The 13,497-nt window shown below is 42.9% G+C and overlaps 1 protein-coding gene across 11 annotated transcripts in view; it reads left to right on the top strand.

The window, feature by feature from the left end:
- Window positions 1-13,497, top strand: part of BRD4 (bromodomain containing 4) — a 205,781-nt gene that overhangs the window by 117,656 nt on the left and 74,628 nt on the right. For 8 of the 11 annotated variants that reach the window (XM_050925774.1, XM_050925767.1, XM_050925768.1 and 5 more), the window contains 5 exons: window positions 1,981-2,116; window positions 8,429-8,712; window positions 10,035-10,397; window positions 11,736-11,816; window positions 12,919-13,047. In XM_050925774.1, coding sequence (XP_050781731.1) covers window positions 1,981-2,116; window positions 8,429-8,712; window positions 10,035-10,397; window positions 11,736-11,816; window positions 12,919-13,047 — 993 coding nt within the window. The remainder of the gene's footprint in view (window positions 1-1,980; window positions 2,117-8,428; window positions 8,713-10,034; window positions 10,398-11,735; window positions 11,817-12,918; window positions 13,048-13,497) is intronic. The other 3 variants (XM_050925766.1, XM_050925765.1, XM_050925775.1) reach the window with 2 other exon arrangements.

Below are 13,497 nucleotides of genomic sequence, written 5' to 3'. Positions count from 1 at the left end.
TCGGATCACTCTTTCTCCCCTTCTTAAAGATAGGAACTACGTTAGCAATTCTCCAGTCGTACGGTACAACCCGAGTTTACCGATTGATTAAAAATTCTCGCTAACGGCTTGCAATTTCATGCACCAGTTCCTTTAATATTCTCGGATGAAGATTGTCCGGGCCCTCCGATTTTGTCCCATTAAGCTGTTCAAGTATGGCTTCTACCTCAGATGTGGTAATATCCACCTCCATATCCTCATTCCCATTTGTCATCCTTCCATTACCCTTAAGCTCCTCATTAACCTTATTAAAGACTGAGGCAAAGTACTTATTTAGATATTGGGCCATGCCTAGGTTATCCTTAACCTCATTTCCATCCTCAGTGTTTAGCGGTCCCACTTCTTCTTTCTTTGTTGATTTGAGGGGGGAGGGATAGCTCAGTGGTTTGAGCATTGGCCTGCTAAACCCAGGGTTGTGAGTTCAATCCTTGAGGGGGCCATTTGGGGATGGGTCCTGCTTTGAGCAGGGGGTTGGACTAGATGATCTCTTGAGGTCCCTTCCAACCCTAATAATAATCTGTGATCTGTGAAGCCTGTAAGATGAAAACCTCAGTGGGCTCTCCCCAGATGAACTCCTAGTCAAACTCCCTCTGTTAGCCTCTCTGCTGTTCACCACTCAGCTGGTTCGCAACTGGCTGCCTTTTTTATAATGACCCCTTCGTTCTCACTGCCAGAATTCCCAGCCTTTGCTGCCCACCATTCAGCTTCTTCCTTAAACAGCTGTATGCTTTCTCCCATAATTCCCCTTATGAGTGGGTAAAATTCCCTGATAAAATTCAAAGAGCCATTGCCATATTGTCCTTCAGATCCCTCCTTAACACACACCTGCCATGATGCCTACAAAATGCAGCCTGCTGATCATACCACTAGCAGGTGACAAATTGGGATTATTCCCCTTCCTTTCTTTTCCCACTCCCTACTTCTCTCTCCAGTTTAAAAACCAAATTACAGTGCAGCAACAAAGCTGTTCTTCACCATACTCGTTTGTCTTTACGTTGTATTCACATCTTTCTACCCATCATCTGTTTATGCTGTCTTTAGAATGTAAGCCCTTCAGTGCAAGGATAATGTATCTCTTTTCTGTTTGTTCAGCGTCCAGTGTCGTAGGACCATAGGCCTTTGGATATTATCATACTATAAATACCACTACTACTACTCATAATGTAAACATTTGAAAAAGAAACTTTAGAGGAACCAGTTGAGTGGGATCCAGAAGTAGTAGAGCAGAGGTCCCCAAAGTGTGGGGCGTGCTCCCCTAAGGGGTGTGGATGACAGTCAGGGGTTGGGGGTGTGGCGGGGCCCGGGCCAGCCCCCATGGGGGCAGGGAGGGAGTGCCAGCCAGCCCCTAACCGTCCCCAGCTCTGCTCTGTCCTGTCCTCTACCTGCATCCCTGCTTCCCAGGCCCACATGTGTGCCTGGCCCCATCCCCATCCTCAGCCTTGGCCGGTGGCCCCAGCTCCATTCCCAATCTCAGGCTGAGGCTGGGGGCAAGGCAAGGAATGGAGCCACACCTGACCATGGGCCTGGATGCCGGTCCCCAGCCCAGCTCATCTGCGGCTCTGCTCCTGCCCCACCCTGAGTCCCCCTTATCACTGTCTGTGTCTTCCCCCACACAGCATCCCCATTCCCAGCCCCAGTTCAGGGAGGTACCGGGGGGTGGGGAGGAGACACATGGGGTAAGGGAGACGTGGTCCTCAAAAGTTTGGGGATCGCTGTATTAGAGTGCAGGATAGGATAGGTGAGTGAAAGATGTATGATGTCTTTACTGAAATGGTTTTGTTGCATTTTCAATCTTGGTTATGTCTAAACTCAGTATTAAAAGGAGAAAAAGACGGCGCAAAATCCTAAACATGGCATTAATTTTCTAGATTACAATCTCATGCAAACCTTGCTTTGAAAGTGTGAGTCAGGCCTAATGTATTTTATCTATCATTAATCCAGCCAGGGGATGACATAGTCTTAATGGCAGAAGCTCTAGAAAAGCTTTTTCTGCAGAAAATCTCTGAAATGACTGAGGAAGAAACTGAAATTGTAATAGTCCAGGCAAAAGGAAGAGGACGTGGGAGGAAGGAAGCAGGTAAATTACTTTACTGACCACTCTTGAGTTTAGTCCTTGTTCTTGTTTGGGGTACCCTCTAGTGCTGCCCACTGGTTGCAGGGTCCATGCAATTTGAATAAAATTGAAAAAAATTAACAGCCACCCTTATGTAATCCTCAAACTGCAAGTCACAACATACAATGCTTAATCTTAATTTCAGCTGCTTATCTACATTGGATAATTGAGCTGTTGACAGCAAATGGGCATGGGCCATATTTTAGAACTCCCTTGACCATGTTTGCCTTTGAGCACCTTGCTTATGTAGTAGAACCATACTAATATGTACACATTGTAATTAGCACAAGTAAATGGTTCTCTCCCTACTTTTCAATGAAGTTTAAAAGATGAGAACTATAGGAATGAAATCTTATTACTGTCACTTCATTATATTTACTAAATATACTATCAATACATTGTGAAGGCCCATAAAAGTAAATTACAGTAGTCAAACAAGCAGAGTATGTTGTATTATATCATTTCCCTGAGCTTTACTGTGTTTTCATGTAACAGCTAATTTGCTTAATTAAGTCATCATGGCAAATAGCAGGTTCTACTGTAATTAGGAAACGATTAGTAACGGAAGGAAAACTGATTCTCAAAAGTCTGTTACTTGCATGTTTGTTTTGGTGACACCTACATAACCCTTCAAGAATTTTAAGGTTAGATGTAACCATGCTCCTAATGCAAAAAGCATCTGAAAACAGGAGCAACAAGCAGAATAATGCGCTGAAGTCATTTTTGCACCTAAGAGGCATCTATATTGGTGACAGCTTTTAATTTTGATAAATCTGTCTACTAAGTGGGTTTTCCAAGTTTGTGTGTATACAACATATTTTTATTGCATTTTGTAATAATCTGCCATCATTTGAAAAAGTGTGCTTGCTACCTTTGAGATGAAATGCGCTTCACTGAAGATAAATTCAGCTTTGTTTAGACAGCTTACACAAGGCATGTGCCCTACTGAATTATCACTCATGCTCTATTTTGAGGGCTAAACTGATGCATTAGCTTTGTGTGGATCTTTGCAAGGTAGGGGTTTCAGCCTGAATGCTTTATACTTTGTTTATTTAAAGGTGAACTAAATCACATTGAAGGATATTAAAAATTACGATCAGTAAAACTATGCATATAAACTTACGTTCGATATTTGTATTGTGTGCTTACATCTCGAGCCTATGCATTTTTAATAATTTAGGTTTTTTGACACTTGGTTCATAGGGCTTGTCTACATCAGAAAGTTGCAGCGCTGGTGAGGGAGTTACAGCGCTGCAACTTTGAAGGTGTACACATCTGCAGGGCACCACCAGCGCTGCAACTCCCTGTTTGCAGCGCTGGCCGTACTCCCGTTTTGTCTCGGGTGTAGAGGATCCAGCGCTGGTGATCCAGCGCTGGTAATCCAATGTAGACACTTACCAGCGCTTTTCTTGACCTCCGTGGAAGGAGGAAGCCTCTGGTAATCAAGCTGGTCTCCTTTCCCGGTTTGCTCTCTCGTTCCCGGAGCCCAGAGCAAGCAGGTCTCCTTCCCTGCGGTTTGCTGGGTGGCTCCGGGAACGAGAGAGCAAACCGCGGCGAAGCGGGTCTCCTTTCCCGGTTTGCTCTCTCGTTCCCGGAGCCCCGAGCAAGCAGGTCTCCTTCCCTGCGGTTTGCTGGGTGGCTCCGGGAACGAGAGAGCAAACCGCGGCGAAGCGGGTCTCCTTTCCCGGTTTGCTCTCTCGTTCCCGGAGCCCAGAGCAAGCAGGTCTCCTTCCCTGCGGTTTGCTGGGTGGCTCCGGGAACGAGAGAGCAAACCGCGGCGAAGCGGGTCTCCTTTCCCGGTTTGCTCTCGCGTTCCCGGAACCCCCCTTGAAGCCGCCCAACAGCGCTGCAGTGTGGCCACATCTAACACCACTTGCAGCGCTGGTTGCTGTAAGTGTGGCCACTCTGCAGCGCTGGCCCTATACAGCTGTACTAATACAGCTGTAACAACCAGCGCTGCAAAACTTTAGATGTAGACATGGCCATAGATTCATAGAGTCTAAGGCTGGAAGGGACCATTGTGATCTAGGACTGACCTCCTGTATATTACAGGCCATGGGACATCCCTAAATTAATTCAGATTTGAATAAGACTAATTCAACCTTGATTTAAAAATTTCCAGAGAGACTCCACAACAGTTGGACTTGTTCCAATGGTTAATTACCTTTGGAAGACACCGCAGTGAGTAAATCTAAGTACGTTGACTTCAGCTACGTTATTCACATAGCTGAAGTTGCGTAACACAGATCGATTTCCCCCCACACTCCCCCAGTGTAGACCAGGGCTGAGTTAAATAAATTGAGCTCCTTGAGCCTTTACCAATTTAGCCTCTCCAATTTTTCAACGTCCTGGAATTTTGGACACCAGAAGTGGATATAGTATTCCAATAGCAGTTGAAACAGTGCCAAATTCTGAGGTAATATATTATATTTTTAAATTTAAAAAATCAAGTTAGTTTGACAAGATCTTTTTTTATATGAATCATGTCTAATTGACATTACCCTCCTTTAATTCTTTATTAATCAAGTCCCATAGCAGCTGCTCCATTATTTTGCTCAGGCTCAATGTCAGTCTGAGAGGCCTATAGTTACTTGAGTCATCCTGTGTATCCTTTCTAAATACTGGCACAACGTTAGCTTTCTTTCTTTCCTCTGTAACTTCCCCATTATTCCAAGACTTATTGAAAATCATGTTGAGTGCAGCAAGCTCCTCAGCTTGCTCTTTTAAAACTCTTGGAGGCAAGTTACCCAGAGCTGCTGATTTAAAAATGTCTGACTTCAGTAACTGCAGTTTAATGTGCTTCTTAGTTGCTGTTGGAACGGAAAGTGTTTCATCATCATCTTACGTTGTGAATTCATCTGGCTTTTTTCCAAAAGCAGAACAGAAATAAATGACACGGTATTCTTGCCAGCAAGTTAAAGTAGTATGGGCAGGATGAATGGAACTATAAGGTGGATAGAAAGCTGGCTAGATCGTCGGGCTCAACGGGTAGTGATCAATGGCTCCATGTCTGGTTGGCAGCCAGTATTGAGGAGTGCCCCGAGGGTTGGTCCTGGGGCTGGTTTTGTTCATTATCTTCATTAATGATCTAGAGGATGATATGGACTGCATCCTATGCAAGTTTGCAGATGACACTAAACTAAGAGGAGTGGTAGGTACACTGGAGGGTAGGGATAGCATGCACCGGGACCTGGACAAATTAGAGGATTGGGCCAAAAAATCTGATGAGGTTCAACAAGGACTAGTTCAGAGTCCTGCACTTAGCACGGAAGAATCCCATGCACTGCTACAGACTAGGGACTGAATGGCTAGGCAGCAGTTCTGCAGAAAAGGGCCTAGCGGTAACAGTAAATGAAAAGCTGGATATAAGACAACAGTGTGCCCTTGTTGCCAAGAAGGCTAACGGCATTTTGGCCTGTATAAGTAGGAGCATTGCCAGCAGATCAAGGGACGTGATCACTCCCCTCTATTCGACACTGGTGAGGCCTCATCCAGAGTACTGTGTCCAATTTTGGGCCCCACACTACAAGAAGGATGTTGATAAATTGAGAAGAGTCCAGTGGAGGGCAACAAAAATGATTAGGGGGCTGGAGCACAGGTCTTATGAGGAGAGGTTGAGGGAACTGGGATTGTTTAGTCTGCAGAAGAGAAGCATGGGCGGGGGGATTTAATCGCTGCTTTCAGCGACCTGAAAGGGGGTTCCAAAGAGGATGGATCTAGACTGTTCTCGGTGGTACCAGATGACAGAACAAGGAGTAATGGTCTCAAGTTGCAGTGGGAGAGGTTTAGGGTGGATATTAGGAAAGACTTTTTCACTAGGAAGGTGGTGAAGCACTGGAATGGGTTACTAGGGAGGTGGTGGAATCTCCTTCCTGAGATGTTTTTAAGGTCAGGCTTGACAAAGCCCTGGCTGGGATGATTTAGCTGGGAATTGGTCCTGCCTTGAGCAGGGAGTTCGACTAGATGACCTCCTGAGATCCCTTCCAACCCTGATATTCTATGATTCTATGAAAACATCTGCATAGGAGTTTCTTTCCAACAAAAAGCTGCAGCCATGACAATCATGACAGATGCTTCCCTAGTTGGTTGGGGGGCACATCTATGTAACAATATGATCCAAGGCTACTTGTCCCCAGTGGAGTCTAGCCTGCATGTAAACTTATTGGAGCTAAGGGCAGTCCGAAATGCATGTGAATACTTTCTCCCTTTAATCAAGAATAATGCCATCAAGATCCTTACGGCCAATATAGCGTGCATGTTCTATATAAATTGCCAAGGGGGATCGTACTCCCTATGTATCTGGATTTCCTAGCTTTTTAGTCTGAGGGGTTTGCATTTCAGTGATGAGGCTGCTGTAAATTGGTTTGCCAAGCTCCCCATCTAACAGGAAGAATGGTTGGGTTAGTGATGGTTGTACTTGAGACATTTTAACTGCTACACAATGCCACGCTTTGGTTGGAATCGTAGCTTTAATTTATCAGTGACTAAATTTGGCCACAGCGTTTTTCCTCAATAAATTGAATCTGTGGACACATCCCTGCTTACTGAAGTCATGCACATGCTGCTGCATGGCCTGCTGCTGCATGGCCTGCAAAAGAGTTTCCAGTGCTTTGCTGAAAGAGCAGTACTGGGAAATGGCAGCCAAAATGTAGATACAGTAGAACTTCAGAGTTATGAACACCTCGGGAATGGAGGTGGTTCGGAACTCTAAACAAAGCATTATGGTGGTTCTTTTAAAAGTTTACAACTGAACATTGAGTTAATACAGCTTTGAAACTATATTATGCAGAAGAAAAATGCTGTTTTTAACCATCTTAATTGAAAAGAGAGAAGCAGAGAAACAGTTCACTTACCTTTGTCAAATCTTTTTTTAAACTTTCCTTCTTTTGGTAGTTTACATTTAACGCGGTGCTTTACTGTATTTGCCCCCCCTTTTTTTTTTTGGTCTCTGCTACTGCCTGATTGCATGCTTCCAGTTCGAAATGGGATGTGTGGGTGACTAGTGTGCTCAGAACTGAGGTTCTACTGTATTTGCTGGCCTACACTGTGATCTCTTAATTTCAGGTTGCTATCCTAGTTAGAACTTCTGCAAGCTAAAAATCAGTCATTTTTTGCTCATGATTAGGTTTTGTTAGTGATTGGGAATGAATGTTCCAAATAGTATGTAAGTTAAAATGTCAGGAAGTCCCTGTCTAGAATGATATGTGCTCCTTTTCCTGGAATTTGCATATATAAAAATAGAACTTTTGCTAACAGACACAATGAAATATATCTGATGTCTGCTAGGAGGGTACTCTTGTAATGCCTGCTGGCCTGCAATGGGTGGGTGTCTTTCTCAGAAGTACTGCCTCCTAGCATGAGATTACTGTGCTGGCAAATCTCACCCTGCAAACGCTATCAGGAAGAAACAGTGCTTCTGGTTAACACCAAGTATGGTACCAAGTATCAGAGGGGTAGCTGTGTTAGTCTGTACCCACAAAAACAAAAAGAAGTCCGGTGGCACTGTAAAGACTAACAGATTTATTTGGGCATAAGCTTTCATGGGTAAGAAACCCAGAAGAAATGTTTTTTTTACCCACGAAAGCTTATGCCCAAATAAATCTGTTAGTCTTTAAGGTGCCACCAAGTACGGTGGAATTCCTCAATTACTTAGGGGCATGACTTTCTGAATGCCTTTGCCATCTTTTAATGTGGAAACCCTTTGTTCACAGGTATCTGGCCTTTGCACAGGTATCTGAGGTTCTTGTTGCATTTCACTTTGAAAGTTGCCTCATGGGAGTTCCTGCTATCTGGCAGACTGATGATCTTTCTCTGAGACTGTTGCAGATGTGTTGATGTGACTGCTTATTGCCACTGAATAGCAACTGCCATTATTAATTAATGGGTATTGACTGCTTCTGAAGGAAGTTCTGCCCAGTGCAGTACCACAAGCCTGGTAACTGTGAAGTGTAGCCATGCGAATGGCCAGAAAAAGATAAGCAGGCAAGGAAAGGAGAATAGACTCTCACCTTTTCTCCCCAGGATCTGATAGGGAGCCCTTTGAGGGCAGTGTGTCTTTGGACGTGATTCTACTTAAAATGGACCATGAAAAATTTGATTAGTACCTGTCCTGAATTTGATTATCTGGGGAAGGATGTGCTGAAGCATTGTTACCCAAGCACCACTATTTAAAAAATAATAATGACCATTATGAAATGTGCATTTTGTTGCCTGATCAAAATGAGAACATTTGAAGCATTAAGTGTGGCCCTTCTTTATTCCTTCATTTTTTGACAGTTACACCCAAGCAAGGAGCATCTACGGTACAAAATGTAACACAAGCATCATCCCCAGCTCAGACGCAGGCCTCACAACAGAATCTTCAGTCTGTGCAAACAACTCATTCCTTTCCTTCTGTGACCCCTGACCTTATTGTCCAGCCGCCAGTAATGACAGTGGTGCCTCCTCAACCACCTGCACCTCCTCCCCCTCCTCCCCCACCTTCTGTCCCCCCAACCCCCGCTCCCCAGCCCATTCAGGCACACCCACCTGTTATCCCAACAGCTGCACAGCCTGTGAAGGTGAGTAAAAGGACTCGAGTTAGTGAGACAGGATTCTTTGTTCAATTTCCTCTCTGGAAGAGAGAAGATTTTATTGGATGACTATTTTAAAACATTCACTGTGAAGTCCCTTTCATCTTAGGGTTTAAAATTGCTTTACAGATTTTTACTGATTGGAGAGATGGGACTGAGGCACACAGAAGTGAAGAGTGGGATTTTCAAGAGCACTTGAGAAGTTAGGAACCTAACTCTTCTATTTGCCTTTGAAAATCCCACCTGAGTTACATGTCCAAAGGTCATGTAACTCCAAGGTCATACTGCAGGTTAAGGGCAGAATCATAGAATGATGATTAGGATCCAGGAGTTCTGATTCCCAGTCCTCTTCTCTAACTAAGACCCTGCATCGATTGTCCTTATTGAGTAGAACTGTATTTGCTCGTCAGAATTTCTACTAAACATATAGCCAGCAGCCTTGTGTACTGGAGTTAATAGTGTGTTTTTGAGGCTTTTCAAGGAAAAGAAAGCCATCTGGCTTGAAAAGCTGTCTCACTGTGACTAAGCTATCCAAAAGTGACTAGTAATTTTAGGTGCCTTAGTTTTTGGATGCGCAACATAATGTTCTTTAAATTTATTATTCAAAAAGAGCTAAGTTCCTACTCATTAAAATCAGGCTCCTTTATCGTGTTTCAAGTTGAGTACCTGAATCACTAGTTACTTTTGAAAATTTTGACATGCATCTTCAGCATATCAGAGCCTGCTAACTAATATTTCTTATTTTGAGCAATGCCTTTTATATCATTGCATCAGTAAGATTGCCATTTCCTTTCTCCTGAGACATGGCACTTCTGTGGCTGTCAAGTGCCATTTACAAAAGTTCTTGGCAGAAATAGGTACCCAAGTTATATGACCCTTCAGTGGGAGTTGGTCAGCTGATTGCCTTAGGTACTTCTGAAAATCCCATCCAGCAACTCAGCCAAAATAATCCAAGATTTGGGCTTCTGTAAACACTGCACAAGCTGTAGAAATGAATCCTAAGAGGTTTACTTGACCCTAACATGGTTCTTAAGTAAAAGATTTTGAATATTCATTTAACCATCCTCTTGACCTTTGCTAATATAATAAAGATAATTTGTAGTTATACATTTTCTAGAGGGCTCAGTACAAGCTGCTTCCAGTATGCATATTTATAGAAAGCTTTTTAACTTTTTAGTCCCATCTCACCTGAGTACTTAGTGGTTAGACTTTAATATACAATCAGAGGTGGATCCTGTGAATACAATAGTAACAGAAGAGCACAAGACTAAATAAAATATTATAATGCTGTTGTATTTGTTGTTTTACAGACAAAAAAAGGAGTGAAGAGGAAAGCAGACACCACAACGCCAACAACAATAGATGCAATTCACGAATCCTCGCTGCCCACTGAACCCAAGTCTGCCAAGATGGGTCCACGAAGGGAAAGCAGCCGGCCAGTGAAACCTCCAAAGAAGGATGTTCCGGACTCTCAGCAGCATGTGGTAGAAAAGAGTAACAGTAACAAAGTGTCTGAGCAGTTAAAGTATTGCAGTGGCATCATCAAAGAGATGTTTGCCAAGAAGCATGCTGCCTACGCATGGCCCTTCTACAAACCTGTGGACGTGGAAGCACTGGGACTGCATGATTATTGTGATATCATTAAACATCCCATGGATCTGAGCACAATCAAAGTAAGCTCAGTTTCACATAGCCAAAAAAATAAAATAAAAAAAAATTGACTGTGCAGGAAGAATAACTTCCCTGGGGAAATGCAGTCTGTTTTACATGCCAACTCATGTATATGGGCGTACGTGTGCAGCTGCATGCTTAACATGGTGTATTGTAGATATCCACCAAAAATGTGTGTGTTACAAAAGAAAGGATTCTTCTCTGGGACCCTGTCTGAAAGCAATTAACCATTCATTCTGTGTAACCTGAGAATTCTAGTAGGTGGAGACTCTCATCTGTCCATAGTGTGCTACTCTTTAAGTGACAGGTCCTGAAAAGAAGACAGTCCTTTCCAGAATGGGTCTTCAAAACAAAAACAAACAAAAAAAAAAAATTGCCTGTGCATTTTTTAAAAGTAAATGTCCTCTAATATGGCAGCCTACACTGAATACGCTTAGCCAAGATAATGGGCTCAATCAGTCAGTACAGATTGCTGTAGTAGGGGAATTTTCTTTACAAAACAACAAAAAAAGAAAAACTACCACCACATTGGCTGTTCACCTTTAAAGGAAATGTTCTGCTTAATGTAAAGGACCATGTTTCCAGAGCATCTAAATCGAAGCCTTCTGCTGTGAGGACACAGCTAACTCCCTCTCATGGAGTATTTGAGAGTTACTTATCCAAGAGAAGTAATTGCAGAGCAGTCCATATCTCTGCTGAAAATGTCAATTCATTGTTTGGAGCACTGTAATTTTATAATCTCATCATGGACGTAGCTTTAAACTGCAGAATTCTTTGGTTGTATCAATTTTACTTTGAGCCCTAATATTCACACAACTTGGGTTTCTTTTTTAAAATACTTTAAGCAGAAGAGACAAATTTCTCTGTCCCCCACCCCCATATTGAGATTACACTAGGAACTTTGCCAGTATGAAGTGAATGAAGGAATATAGTTTTTCCTTCAACTGAATAATTAAAATTCAGAAGATTGTGCTGAAGATTGAGCTGGTGCCATCACCCCTTTTTCTGAATATGCATAATAACTTTGAGCATTCTGTCATATTCTCCAAATCTAACCAAAGAAAACAACAACAACAAACACCCCACAGCTAGGAAATTCTGAAAAAACACAAGTACAGAGAGGATCTGGATGGCTGAAGCATTGGTAATGGGATAACAAAGTTCTTTATTTCAGGTCACTGATTGAAATTTAGTTCAAGTTGGTTGTGAGCAAAAATAATTGCCCATGACAACTGTTTTATGTTTATATGAAATGCATTGGTGGGTCTTGTTCCAGTTGCTGATGGTCAGGTGTCCACCTCTCAAAAAAACACCATCACTTTTGGCCTTGTTGTTGGCAGGCACAGCAGAGAGGCAAAGGATTGAATGAGCCATGGAGACAGAACTATCCTCACCTCTGGCTCCTTCAGACAAAAATTGAGGTATATAATGAGATGGTGTGGACAACTGTCGATTAAAATGAGATCTGCACACATCAGGGCTTCACAGCACTACATTCACTTCATAATAAAATGAGGTTGCTGTGCAGGGAGTTTATTTTAAGGCTTGTGTTTTTGTAATGCCAGACAGTCTCACTCTGGACTGACTAAGCCTGCACAGCTCAACTGCTCTGTTTCTTTAATCAAGCTCTATCTCTTCCCCGGGGGTGGGGATAAGATTCATCCTTAGATCCTTGGGGGATTTGTTTCCACACTACTCTCAAAAATCCTACGTTGCCACAGCCAATTGGATGTGGTTCCCTGTGTCTGACAGAAAAATGCCAAGCATGTTGCCTTCTTGAATGCTTCCAAGTTTCTGCTGACCTGAAGGAGGGACTGTCCTGTGGTCCCAATTTCTAATTCCTCAAACTGTCACTGCTATGCTGGACTGACCCCATTTGCGGGATGTCTTTAACTGCTACTGACAGTTTGGGATTTCTCTTATAAGAAAGTGATACAAAGATTAAAAACTTATTTGTTTAAAAAGTAATTTCAGGTGTGTGTATGTGTGAAGTTTTAGCGCATTGTTGTTCAAACAAAACCCTGCACTGTGATTGGTAATGATGTTCATGGACATTGGGACCAGTAATCTAGTGAATTAGTTCCTTCATACTGTCCTTTGAATTGGTAGTCAGTGAAAGTGTCTGTCACATGTGGACTGTCATGTTCTCCCATGTAGCCTGCAGCTGGCTGTTGTTATGGAGGGATGGTCTATGAAGGAATACCAGCTCCAGCATGCAATGTTCCGTTTTGGTCTCAGCAGTCTAGCTGCATTGTATGCTATTTCTGTAGTCGTCTTTTGGATGCACCTCCATGTTATAGTTCAGGATGGTTGTAATCATCTCCATTTTATGTAAATCAATGCAGATCTTAGGTTTCTGGCAAGTTTCCAAAGCAGTGCTCCATTTGGCAAAGGTTAGATATAGATGGAGATTAGGTGGAAGCCCAGAACTCAATGGATGCCATAGATCGAAGATATTTCTTGTCCATTCAGTAACTTCTTTTGCTTGCTCTGTTGATAGTGGAGTTTTGTTTTCCCTTCTAGTCTAAACTGGAGAACCGGGAATACAGAGATGCTCAGGAATTTGCAGCAGATGTCCGATTGATGTTTTCCAATTGTTACAAATACAACCCTGCTGATCATGAGGTGGTAGCTATGGCACGGAAACTGCAGGTAAAGAAACTGCTTTGTTAGTGCTTTTCTGTTTTGAGCTCATACATGAAACTTTTTCATAATGGTCTAGCATAACCTACTCCTTAAACTTAAAAGTAAAATAAATTGAAGTACAGAAATATAACAGAATGGTACACTAAATTTTCAAAAACAAATCTTCCACACTGGAGTATTAGCGTGAACTGTAGTTGCTATACCAGCTTGAACAGACAACTGGTAACTTTTTTTTTCTTTTGAGTGGTGTCCCTATAGGCACTCCACTTCAGGTGTGCATGCACCTCTTGCACCTTTGGAGGTTTTCAGTAGCAGTGCCTGTTAAGCCCATGCATGAATTCCAGACATCCTCGTTCCCTGTCCCAACTATGAGTAGAGCTGTGTGGCAAATCTCCCTCAGCCTGCGAGAGCGTCTAGCATGCCTGCTTCTAGCGTTGCCCTAAAGTTGCTTTAGGA

This window comes from Gopherus flavomarginatus, chromosome 16 (assembly GCF_025201925.1).
Source record: "Gopherus flavomarginatus isolate rGopFla2 chromosome 16, rGopFla2.mat.asm, whole genome shotgun sequence".
Classification (NCBI taxonomy): Eukaryota; Metazoa; Chordata; order Testudines; family Testudinidae; genus Gopherus; species Gopherus flavomarginatus.
This window is presented reverse-complemented; position numbering and strand designations above follow the sequence as displayed.